The following is a 14,225-nucleotide window of genomic DNA, read 5'->3' on the forward strand; positions in this document are numbered from 1 at the left end:
TATGCTTACATAACAATTTTTCTGGCGATACGTGCTTAGAAACGTATTTTCCAAGGGAAATGTTTGAACAACTTTGAAGAGATTGGTTTTTAAAGCAAGTATGGGCATGTATTTACTTAAGTACCGCCTACTTAATAGGCACTTACAATATTATAGCGTAAAAACAATTCGGAGACCGGATCTGAGTAAGTATTAGGATATTAATAAATAATACATATTCTAAATTTTATCTTGAAAGAGTGTCATAGCATCTGTCTCTGGAATTGTCTATCTGTGTACATTAACCATATATCAACCTAGTAGTTAGAGCGCTGTTCAGAATTCGGGGCTATTGCCTTTTCGCACCTCTCCTTGAAAAATGCATTTTAAAAAAGTTTTTTTCCCAGATTCCTACGTTTTAGATGTCGGAGATTACGAATATACAAAAAAAAAAAAAAAAAAAAATCCTCCCCCGCCCTTCACCCCCCTCTCCCATTTAAAATTTTGAACTTTTTCGAAATTTTTTTCCCTATGTTTAAGATGACGGAGATTCTGGATATGCAAAAAACCACGTTTTGAAACTTTAAAATTCAATAAGCAAACAGATAGGTTTATAGAGATATAGATATGAATGTCTTCCTACGGCTAAAAACAACAGTAACACCGTCTTCTATAGGACCGCCACATTTAGTTGACAAATATATTTTATGAATAAATGAATAGGAATAAATAGCTAGACAGACAAATAAATAAATGGATGAAAAAGTTCAAAATTTGAAATTGGGGGAGGGGTGAAATTTGAGCCCCTTATTAATCTTTATAACATTAATTATTAAATATTAATGTTTGTTTCTCATAAAATGGCTCACAGGGAGATGCGGTGTATATTAAATTTACATTATTATTATTTACGATTATTTAAGGCAAATACAAGTAAAATGCAAATTCTTTTCACATTAATGTGTTTGTATTTAATTTCTATTTGCAAAATCAAAAATTTAAATTGTGTGTGTGTGTGTGTGTGGGCGGGGTGAAATTAAAAAAAAATTGTTTTGCACATTCATAATCTCCCACATCTAAAACGTAGGGATCCGAAAAAGGTTTTTCAAAAAAATGCATTTTTCAAAGAGAGATGCGAAACTGCATTAGCCCCACCAGAATCCAATATCATGTTTTCGATTCTCAGAGTGGGAGTTGCGTTGTGTTCTGTTTTCATATCAAGTTGCACTCGTCCACTCAGTTATTGTTGACTAGCAATGCGATGAACTGGCGTCCCTTTCAGAAAAGTTATCGTGATCTCACTTATACGCCATAGCAAAAGCGCATAAAACACGGACACGCACGCACACACTCGAGTTCGATACCAGCCAGTGACGACCTTGCAGACAGCACCAGAATTTTCCCGCAGGATATATCTGTTGATTGTATTTGTATTTGTGTACCATTTCTCCGTTTTTTCTTCTCGTCCTTGTTTTCGTATACATTCGCTTGCTTTCTTGCAAGGAAACTAGTGCTCTTAGCTTAGACCCGTCCTTGTTTTTTCCTGTCCTTTTTTGTATCGTCTAACTGTCCAGATGTGTTGTCGCCTGTTACGTTCTTGTTCCATTTTTTTGTTTTCTTATATATATATATATATATATATATATATATATATATATATATATATATTCTATACACAAACACACAAACACACACACAAGCACACACACACACACACACAAACACACGCACACACACACATTCACACCCACACATATATATATCAATAGAGAGAAATTTAAGGAAGAATGTTACGATCGAGAAGATGAATCACAAAGATATTTTTGTGTGCACAGTTTGTGACAGACCATGCCTTTCTTTTCTTAGGCTCAAATCTCGTTTGCGAACTCATGGAAAACCAACCTCCACCAACTATTCTGTGTATATGCCTGTGCACACCTTTTAATGCAATGTATGCCAAATCTGCAAATCTAACGGAACCTCAAAAGACCACAAATATCAGAACTTATCTGCAACTTTTGGTGGTCCAAATCGGATATGCAGTCTATGTTGGTTTCTTTTCAAAACATTGTTTGGTTTAAAAAGCCACATCAGATGCCATGATGGTTCTAAGGTGTAGGTACAGGAGGTGGTCAGACTCTGTATAAGTAGTAGACAACCACACACACACACACACACACACACACACACACACACACACACACACACACACACACACACACACATATATATATATGTATATATGTATATATATAGGAAAATGAAAAAAAGCCAGAATGCTGAACTGGGAGCATAATTTAATAAAGATTTTTTCTAACCGGTTTTCATTGCGATGAAGCAAATTATCAAGAAGAAGGAGAATGAAAATGTTTTTTTACAAAGAAGTACAAAAAAGTACAAAATGAAGAAAATAATATATAAAACAATAATATATATAAAAAAATAAATATACCCATACATTATATTGTCTTTGAGCTTTTGTAGTTCAATAGTAGTTCATGTATAAATTGGTAGGAAAAATAAGGATGCATGAGAGCTGAGAGTTTTGTTAGGTTTAAAAAAAAGGGTTAAAAGTTTGTGTTAAGCAGGAAATGTGGTGTCAAAACAGGAAGTGTGTGTAAGGGGAGACAAGTGTTTTTAGTTAGAGTTATGAACTCTTTTTTTCCAAACAGGAAATTTGTGTCTGTTCATAGAGAAATAAGGTCACTGAGGGGTGTGTGTGTTAAGAAATGGTTGGAATTTCTCTATGAAAAGATTCTCCTCGTTGATTCTTTCTTGTGTGGAGATTCTGTCTTTACATTGATAGAAAGGGAATATAATGAATTTAGGGTTTTTGTTTCTGGCGCAAGAGTCTATGTGGCCACTGAGTGGAATTTGGCGGTATTGAGGGAGGTTTATTTGTTCCTTATGGACAGCTACTCTTCTACGTAATGGGAGGCTCGTCTGTCCGATATAGAAGTTTTGGCAACCTGCGCAAGTAAGGACATAAATGAGGTTACTCGAGGAACAAGAGAAATTGGTTTTAATTTTAAACTTTGTTCCTCGTTTGAAGGTAAATTCAGAGCCTTCAAATAGGTAGGGGCAGGTGCCACAATTAGGGCGTGCACATTTTTTAACTGATGGGGGTGGAAGTGGTGTATGTAGTTTGGAATTGGTTAATAATGTTTTCAAAGATTTGTGTTGCCTTTTGCATTTAAGGACTTTGTGTGTATTAATGATATTGTTCATTTTCGGGTCTGTGGTGAGTAAGAGGAGGTTTTGTTTAATTGTGGTGAATGCTTCGATGTTATTGGGGTTATGGGTGGAGATGTATGGAAGTATTTTGGGGTTGGGTGTGTTATTATGTTGGTTGGTTTTTAGTGTGGCACGTTTTATTCCAAGATCTATGAGTGTGGAGGGATATTGGCGTTGTAACAGTGTTTTTTTGAGATCTTGTAAGCGTATTTCTCGAGTGGTTGGGTCAGAGACAATGGTGCAAATTCTTTTAGCTAAATTAAAGGGGATATTTATCTTGGTGTGTTTTGGGTGGCATGAGCTAAAAAGGAGGTATTGTTGTGAGTCTGTAGGTTTGTAGTAGATGTCGGTTGTGATTTGGTTATCAGGTGTTTTTATGATTAAGAGATCAAGAAAAGGGAGATGATGTTTGCTGAATTCCATAGTGAATTGAATGTTGGGATGTATGTTATTAAGAATGGATTTGAATTCTAGAAGTTTTTCATAGGGTTCATTCCATATGATGAAACAATCATCCAAATATCTTTTCCAGTTATCCATTAAAAAGATGTGGAAAAGGTGTCCAAATTTCTGACGTGAGGTTTCATATAGTGTTAATTCAAAAAAACCCATTATGAGGTTCGCAAGGACTGGTGCAGCTTTAGTACCCATCGCGATACCACATTTTTGGCGAAAGTATGTGTCTGCAAACAGGAAGTAATTGTTGGTCAGAATGAACTTAAGTGATTCTATGATGAAAGTTGTGTTGATGCGATTAGGAAATGTTTCTGGGTGTTTGTGCAGCCAGAATTTAATTGCCTCAATCGCATATTCATGAGGGATATTTGTATAAAGGTTGACCACGTCAAAAGAAACCAAGAATGACTCCTCGTTTGTTGTTTTCGGGAGGTGATTGAGCATGTCAAGATCATCTCTGATGTAACTTTTGATGTGGCTTAGGAAAGGTTTCAAAAAAATGTCCAAGAAACTAAAAACACTTGTCTCCCCTTACACACACTTCCTGTTTTGACACCACATTTCCTGCTTAACACAAACTTTTAACCCTTTTTAAAAATCTAACAAAACTCTCAACTCTCATGCATCCTTATTTTTCCTACCAATTTATACATGAACTACTATTGAACTACAAAAGCTCAAAGACAATATAATGTATGGGTATATTGATTTTTTTTATATATTATTGTTTTATATATTATTTTCTTCATTTTGTACTTTTTTGTACTTCTTTGTAAAAAAACATTTTCATTCTCCTTCTTCTTGATAATTTGCTTCATCGCAATGAAAACCGGTTAGAAAAAATCTTTTTTAAATTATGCTCCCAGTTCAGCATTCTGGCTTTTTTTCATTTTCCCATTATTTCTCCACGTGCGGTTAACACAACCCCACTATTTACTGACTTGTATATATATATATATACATATAAGACACCAAAGTATACGTACGTCGATATATATATATATATATATATATATATATATATATATATATATATATATATATATATATATATATATATATGTGTGTGTGTGTGTGTGTGTGTGTGTGTGTGTGTGTGTGTGTGTGTGTGTGTGTGTGCATGTGTGTGTGTGTGTGTGTGTGTGTGTGTGTGTGTGAGAGTGTATGAAATACAAAAGGGGACAAGGACGGAAAAAACTGACAATGTTACACAAATACAATAAAAATAATAACAGGACATAACAACAGGTGTCTTTCAACTAAGGACGAACTAAATTAAGCTGGCGTGTGTGGAATTAATTCGTCCTTAGTCGAAAGACACCTGTTGTTACGTCGTGTTATTATTTTTATTGTATTTGTGTAACATTCTCAACTTTTTCCGTCCTTGTTTTTATATACATTAGCTGCTTTCTTCCAAGGAATCTAATGCTCTTAGCTTAGTTTTTCCTTGGGGCTGGCCAGATTGGAGCAATCTCGGGTATAATCAGCCGAAATTGCGAAAATAATCTGGTATTCGACTGAGGAAAGAAAACTTCGAATGACCTGTTCTCGTTTTCTTTGTATCGTCTATCTGGATGCTTTGTTGTCCCATCTTGTATTATATATATATATATATATATATATATATATATATATATATATATATATAATGATAATAATATTAGGGATAAAAATCCAAATTTAGAGGTAAAAACTCACTAAAACTCAGTTTATCAAAAATTAAAATTAAATTAAGTTTCACAGTATATAATATATAAATATATAAGTTAGAGAAAAGAACCAAAGTTCATGAATTCATCCATGAAAATCCACAGTCACATATAGAAAAAATTAATAAGTAAATACTCGATAAATAAGTATAATAAAATACAAAGTAAGAATCATAAAATAATAATAATAAAACGACTACACGTGTTTCATAACTAAGTTTTCAAATAGAACATAATAGAACATATAATCAAATCGATTAAATCGATCGAAAATCAATTCTATTCAAAACTATATCTAATCTTCAGGTCGAAATACAACAACAACAACAACAATAATAATAATTAATTCGTTTTATTGGCCACAAGGGCTAATATCAATTAAAACATGTAAGGACAAAGACAGGACGAAGGTTACAAAAGGTTTTGTCCGAAAAGGTAGAAACGTTCGTCTAAACAGAGGAAGAAAACAACAACAACAACAACAACAACAACAATAAAAATAATAATAATAATAATAATAATAATAATAATAATAATAATAATAATAATAATAATAATAATGATAATAATAAAATAAATGTATATATCAAGCAACAATAAAAAACAAATGAATGAATATAAAAATACTTTTTATATCAATATAGAAAAATGTTCAACAATATTATTAAAAAGAAATGTAATACTAATCTTATAGAAAATTATAAACGTGACATTCTTAACTTTACGTTTATTAGAATATAAACTAACAGAAATATTAAATGCAAATCTTATCTTAACAAATCTCTCGCTTAAAATACAATTTAAACGAAGTTTTAGGTTAAAACTAAACTAAAATTATTTACGTAATATAAATAACTTTAATTTTAATATAAGCTAACAAACATTAATTTATATAAATTAGTTTATATAAAAATTAATTTAGATAAAAATAATTATATCACCATTAAATAAAAGAAAAACATTTAACGAAATTATTGAAAAGAATAACAAAACTTATCTAATCGAATGTTTAGTTTAGATACAATTTTAAATATTGTACTAGTAAATAGTTAAGTTGTAGGTAGAGTACGGGCTTCGTTAATTCAATGTCTGAATGGTAGCAGGATGGATCTGACGTGGGGGTTACCAATGAGAGAAGATTTTGAAGTGATTATAACTTAAAAAGGGGATTATAGTATCTAAAGGTTTTCAAACCATCTTGTATACATAAAATGATTATTATACTCTGTATTTTGAATTAACTTCCAGCCCTAGTTTTCCCCTTTATATTTTCTATATTTTTTAACCATTTTTTGCATTTCCTAATTTTTCTTTGTTTAGTTTTTATATTTTCTAATTACTATTTACCACTTCCATCATCTATTTATCCTCTAGATAAGTGTATGTTCCAATATAACAGATAAGTTCGTATACTTAAGTTGTAGTGATGTGCTTTGGCTAAACTGACCACTCATCACAAGGATATCATATTTCAAGTTTACTCTAGCTTGACATTATTTATGACCCCCCCCATTATTCTTGGCCAAGACAGCATCATGTAGGTCTGTCATTTACGAACTCATTCCTTTAAATCTCTTTATCGCTTTATCTATCTTTATTTCTCTTTATTTCTCTTTACCTCTTTTTCTACTTTTAAGTTTTTCTTATTCCCATTTCTCTTTACTTCTCTTATTTCATTTTATTTCTTTTATTTTTCTATTTCTTCTATTTATTTATCCAATTTCCTTGTGTTTTCCTTTACTACCTTTCTCCAACCGTACTAAATCTTTTATATGCATCTTACTTTATTATCCGTATTTTTTCTTATTTTTTCTTATATTACCCACCCCCGATTTGATCTCTATTATTTTTGTATTATTATTTGTGTATTTTATATTGTTTTCTTCGTATTTTATATTGTTTAACCTTCAACTTCTTTATTTCTTGATCCTCAACTTCTATCTCATATACGCTAGTTATGTTTATTTACCATTCACTCTACCCTGAATTGTGACACAATGTGGACAGGTCTCGGAATACCGATGAACTTTTATGTAAATGTATCAACTTAAAGGATAAACATATTACAATGGATATTACAATGGATAATACCAAGTGGACTTCCCCCTTTTCTCTCTCCTGTTTCTCTCTCTTTTTCTTTTTTCTTTGTGATTTCTTCTTTGTGATATAATCTTGGGAAAGAGTATATTTGCGGCTGAAGATAGCTTTAAACCATCCTGTCTATCAGTTATATACTCATATAAGGATGCAACGACTGTTTGTGTATAAAGCTTGAAACACGTGTACCGCGGAATCCTTTGTATTCTGTTTTAATCTTACGTTTTTAATTCATATATATATATAGGATCTATTTTAAAGCGGGGGCCACAGTTTTCATTAATGTTTTACGTAGTGTTTTTGGTACCGAAAGACTTTCAAACTTCGTATACTTATCTATTTTGTGTTATAGAACAGAAAAATATTTTTGTATTCGAATTTATTTCATGTAAAAAATTGTCTTATTTCGATAATTTCAACCAATTCAGTTGTTTATATTTACTCCTTTGGCTGATTAAGCGGTGTAAAGCGTATTTAATCTTCATAACTTCTGACAGTGTTCGTTTTCCTTCGTTAAATTTGCTTTTTTTCATTTTAAATTTGCTTTTTTCATTTTCTTTTTTTTTTGCTTCGTTTTATTTGCTTTTTTCATTTTAAATTTGATTTTTTCATTTTCTTTTTTTTTCTTCGTTTTATTTGCTTTTTTCTTTTTAAATTTGCTGTTTTACTCTAACCCTAACCCTAACCCTAACGTTAGGGTTAGGGTTAGGGTTAGGTTTAGGGTTAGCCTATAATAGAAAGGTTTATTAGCTACTGCCAGTATGCTTCAGCCATTTTTTGACAAGGAAATAATAATTTTATCACCGATAGAATTGTTTCAGAATCGTTTGTTTATGTAGTCGGCACTTAATGTATATCGGCTGAATGGACGTCAGTGATTGGTTGAAATTACAGAAATACGATAACTTTAACATGGAATAACTTAGGGATTTCTTTTTTTTTTAAGAAGACTAAGAGAAAAAGATGTTTTATATGACACATTCTACCAGTGTTCCAAGTTTCAAAGTGTTTCGTTAAGAAAATACTGTGGCCCCCGTTTTAAAAAAGATCCTATATATATATATATATAAAATTATTTAAAATTATAATACAGGGTATCAAGAGATACCACCACGCTGAAAATATAGCAGTCAAATCCTGACTCCAAAACCACAATAAATGTCCGCAAGGCACGATTAGCGAAGACGAAGACCAAATAAACCAGTAAAAATAATAAGATAATTTCAAATCCTGGATTTCTGGCTTTGCATAAATGCTCTGCCTTCATCAGTGAAATATACTCAAGTACATAAATACAAATACATGCATATAAACAGTATACTTACATATACGGACGTATACATACATATATATATATATATATGTATATATGTATGTACGTATGTATGTATGCATTATATTTTTATATACATTGTAAGGGTGAGGGATGAAAAATCAATAGGGTACTGGAAAACATGTCTCATAGTATTTCAATGCATTTATTCAAGTTCAGAATACAAAGTGCGCATAGGTTGACTTTTCTCTTAATCCTTATTGAATCGATGAAATAGTTAATAGAGGAAAATATTGGGGTCACATTCATCGATCGTGTACTCGAACTAAGATTTGTATTCATGTACAAAATTGGCAATAATTTTATGTAAACTACAGATTGGTTTCCGGATTTTATTTACACATTCAAAGAAATCACATAGAAAAGTATATTTCTTGAAAGATTTGCCACAACAAATATAACAAACTTTTACCAAAAAAATGGATTTCTTTAAAATACATTCTATAGGCAAAATATTTTGACATATGATATAGACTGATTTCCTGCATTAACAGATAAGGGAAAATACTTTTTATTCTTTCCTGGGTATATAAAATCGATTGAATTAACTGAAGTATATTACTATTAGACAAATAGATGTATATCAAATGTCACACAAGATGGATTGCTGGTTTATTAAAAGTATCTCCGTATGTATAGGATGTACCATAACTACCAAATAACACTAAGACCTGCTCCATTAGAGACGGGGAGATAATCTCAAGAATCAAGAATTCTCTTACTCGATTTGCCATTAATTAAAAGGGCGGGATTTATTGTCTGGAGATTAAAGAACACTCGTTGACACGTATTTCTGGCTCAGTAGCCGTCATCAGCAACATAATTGTCCGACCTTATCTTCAGTAACCAAGGGACTTACATTTATACAAAGAAGAATAGAACACATTCATGACATGTAATTTACATGATTTAAGCAAAAGTGAGCAAAGAGAAACAACTCAGATTGCCACTGGCATGTATTTGAGCAAATGCATTCCACTGATCAGTCTCTCAATTATATTTCGATCTCTTAGCGAGCATTAAAAAGTTATATGCATTATCAAACGAGAATCTTCGCGTGTAACAAAAACTATGATCTGTAAAATATGGAATTTCTTTTAATTGGTTGAGTGGTAATATAGTCATACAAACACATAAGCACAATCACACACACATTGTACATTTCGTCTCATATTCTTTCTCCTCGTTCTGTTTCTCTGTACATTTACATACAAACATAGATATGTACATATCTACGTGTGGAAGAAGTCATTACTCAGATGTTCAACGACTTTTTCTAAATACAGCTTTTTCCAAATATCCTGAAGAAGAGGTCATACTCTAGAAATACAGAACTACAAGGTATAACTGCAACTTTATTTTGTTTTCTTTTCCATTTGTACTTTACATTGTACCTTCTCGCTTTGTTCCGTCCTTACACAACAAATCTCTTTAAAGTTATACCACATAATGCTTCACTAAAACTACCTCATTATGTATGAGTGTGTGTGTGTGTGTGTTTACATACATATATATATATATATATATATATGAAATTATATTGTAACCCTCACAATTTATTTTATAATACATTATGGGTATCTAAAAGCTTACATGCGACATATTGGATTGTTATCATACCATAAGCAGATTACGGTTTGTAAAATAAAATCCAACTATTGAAGCAGAGAAAATAACACTTTTAAGTCTTTTCCGACCAAAGTAGATCAAGAGAAAACAACACAAGACAAAAAGGCACATAAGCAACATTTGAAAACAATGTAGGAGATTTTAAGATCAGGCGTCCAAATATGTTTTATTTTATTCGTAAGACTAACCTTTTTTCTTTCTCCTTTCCCTCTCCCCGAAACTTAACTACATATTTTTCGTGTCCATTGTATCCAATTTTCAATGGATCAATCTCCAATAAAACGTCTGATGGTTGTTAACGCCGTGAGGAATCCTAGCTGGATAGCTGATTATAAAACGAGAAAACTATTAAAAGAAATCTTAAAATCTGGATGATCTAGAATTGCAGTCTAAACAACCAAATGAGAATTACATACATACAAGTATTTTGAGCATGACAAAAAGTCACAAGATAAGGCAAGAAATTAATCTCATAAGAGAGTAAAAGAAATATGGCCATAACATTTTCGGTGCATCTATGTAATAAAAGAATTAGGGAAGAAAATTGGTATTTATGAATCACATTTGAGTTTACAAACTCGCATTACACTTTTAACGTTTTAGAAATTACCGATAGAGCGAATAGATCTCAGCTTATCTAAGTGAAAGAATGACCGAACTTTGATTCTTGAAGAAATGGCGTAGCTTCATAATTCATGCACTGCTGATGAGCATCATATCATGGAAAATCGGAATCAGCAAGACAAATGTTTTCACAAAACATTCAAAGGGAAACAAAATCTAATATATTTTAGTATTTTCTTTAGCAAATTGCAAAGGGAGAAATAGAAATGAATAGTGAAGTTGCACACAGAAAAAAAAAAAAGCTTTGATCGTAATTCCATTATTATTACTTAGGGACGTGTATGTGGTGCGTATGAGCGTACGTTTGTATGTTATGTTAAAAGTGGCAGCGGCAAAGGTCGAAACATGAAGCTTATAACATTCTGTTCAAAGTCACTTATTGGATTAATTTAAGCAAAACATATTATGTCTAATGTCTTCCTAGTTTCACAGTTCAACTTCCTCGATTCTAAATTGTGTCACAGCCTTAAAATAGCGACTACATTTCAGATTATTTGAGCATAACGGTTACAAATTTGTTATCTCTTTATGACATTTAATTGTCTGTCAATGCGATACCCTTAATTAATTGCAATTAAGTAGTGAATTATGGAGCTAGAGACAATTAATTACCTCTACTGTGCTCCTATTCTCGATGGTATATCCTTTAATTCTTTTATTACTTCTCTTTTTGCTTCTGGGCACCGTTAGTAAGTTTCTAAGTTAATAAGTTTAGTGTTAACGATACGCTTTCTAAAGAGTCTTGTAAAGGTTTTGTGATATCTTCTTCGTGTAATAGAATTAGTTACGGTGGGTATTCGATGCAGCTGTTGTTTTTATATTATTTCCAATATAACATTAAAGCTGTAGATTAGAGTCAATAAAGCTACGGTATAGACAGTTTTTACCTAAAAACCTAGGTTCAGTATTTCGTGACACACATGAAATCAATTCTGGCGTTCCTTTCTCGCTGCTTCACTTGTTGAAATTCAAACGGAGAACAAGCATTGACACAACAATTTTCTGCATGCTCTGTTATATATATACATTGTCTTAGTTATTAAGCCACTTTTCTGATATTTTAATATTTATTACTAGTTAACCAGGCGGTGAACTGGCAGAATAGTCAGCTCGCCAGACGAAATCCTTAGCAGTATTTCTTTTAGTTTTACCTCCTGTGCTCAAATTCTGCCTTTCATCTTTTCGGGGTCAGTGAAACAAGTAGTATTCGAGTGCTAGCATCGATGTAATCCTTCTTCCTCAAAATTTCAGGCCTTGTGCCCATAGTAGAAAGGATTATTATTATTATTATGGCCGTCAGTTTGGCAAGCCTTATTTCAGCTATTCACAGCCAGCTATTCACAGCCATCAGACAAAGGTGACACTTGTTTATTGTTCATGCTTCAAGAGCCCTGCGGAAAACTCATGCAGTTCCAAACAGTAATGACTTTTGTATATTTTCTATCTTTACTTTCGCTCCAATCTTTTTGAGCCATGCTCGTAGTTGGGTACTGATACTTCCAAGTGCAGTGTTCACTGATGGTATCACGTCCACTTTCTTCATTGCTCATATGATGTCTAACTGTTTCAGATGGTATTTTTGATTTGGAGGAGATTGAACCCAATTCTCCGATGATAACTAGTACGACTTACACGTTTACTACTGAATATTCCCTGTGTTAATTCTACCTTTAATTCAAGTGATTCTGAGATTTTCTCTACATCTTTGCAACATATTTGTCTGAAGGAGCATTGCTTCATCATAATATATATAATATCTAGATTATGATTTTCGAGAAATTGTTCTAAATCTCTGAATTTCGAAGCCCCATAGAAACTTTGGTTTACCACGTTCATTCAGAACCTTTTCTGGTGTATGATTGTACCATTCGCTGAAATATTATTAGAAAATGCGTTACAAAATGATAAATGAAACAGTGTTCTAGTATTTGGAGCGGAGAAATACAAGTGTGACGGTTGAGCATATCGGTAAAAATGTTCACTTATCCGCTCATTAAATTTGCCCTGCAATATAGGTGGGTGATCGATGCAGGTGACGAGAAACAATATGCAGTTAAGTGAGGGCAGGATGAACTTGCAACTCTTAATGATCTCCGAAAACTACAAGCCTATACCAGAGCTGTACCTTTTGGAGGGCACTGAAACATGAATAACGTAAAGTAAAAGTCACTTGTGAAGCTCTGCTTTGAAGAACTATCCCTTGAGCCCTTACGGAAAATTATAACAATTCTTCTTCTTCTTCTTCTTCTTCTTCTTCTTCTTCTTCTTCTTCTTCTTCTTCTTCTTCTTCTTATTATTATTATTATTATTATTATTATTATTATTATTATTATTATTATTATCATTATTATTATTATTGTTGTTCAGTAGTTTTATTTTTATAGCGTGCTTTCACTTCACTACCGAGCGCAGCTCTGTGTGCCTTGGGTATGTGCTGTGGTTTGCTGATACTCTTATGGTTACTGTATTGAAAGTGTTTTGCGTAGGATGTGTGCAGTGCCCAGTAGTGCAATTTTCTGCTTTATATATATTTGTAAGTCCTGATATTTTTGTTATGTATTTGTCTGAATATTTTTTTATCATACCTAAGGCGCCTACTATGATAGGAATTGTTTCTGTTTTTATATTCCACGTTCGAGTTACCTCTATTTCCAGGTCTTTGTATTTTGAAAGTTTCTCCATTTCTTTTAGGGAAACGTTGTCATCTGCTGGTATTGATACATCAATTAGAAAGCATTTTTTTCCTTCATGATCTCTGACAACTATATCTGGCCTATTGGCCTTAATTTCTCTATCTGTGTGTATTGGCATATCCCAGAGTATGGTTGCTTTCTCGTTTTCTGTGACCTTTTCTGGCGTGTGTCTATCTCATCTTTTTTCTGTTGTTATTCTATAGGGTTGGCATAGCTTATTATTATTATTATTATTATTATTATTATTATTATTATTATTATTATTATTATTATTATTATTATTATTATTATTAGAAGCAAAAAAAGAAGCGTGCCATTGGTATCAAGTGAACGATATTTCGACATCTCGTGTGTCTTCCACGGGTTCAAAAAATAAACTTGTCAATCTACTTCAATTTTGTTAATATTTATAGGATTTAGGTAACTCCTCCAGAAAATATAGTAGCATGTTATTCGTTCTTTCCAGCTATC

At 32.2% G+C, this 14,225-nt stretch overlaps 1 protein-coding gene across 1 annotated transcript in view; it reads right to left on the minus strand.

Annotated features, from left to right (window-relative positions):
- Window positions 1-131, minus strand: part of LOC106874683 (innexin unc-9) — a 6,990-nt gene extending 6,859 nt beyond the window's left edge. The window contains exon 1 of the mRNA XM_052976667.2: window positions 10-131. Within this exon, the coding sequence (XP_052832627.1) occupies window positions 10-11 (2 nt within the window). The 5' untranslated portion in view covers window positions 12-131. The remainder of the gene's footprint in view (window positions 1-9) is intronic.
- Window positions 132-14,225: the final 14,094 nt, after the last annotated feature.

This window comes from Octopus bimaculoides, chromosome 2 (genome assembly GCF_046866305.1).
Source record: "Octopus bimaculoides isolate indiv1 chromosome 2, ASM4686630v1, whole genome shotgun sequence".
NCBI lineage: Eukaryota > Metazoa > Mollusca > Cephalopoda > Octopoda > Octopodidae > Octopus > Octopus bimaculoides.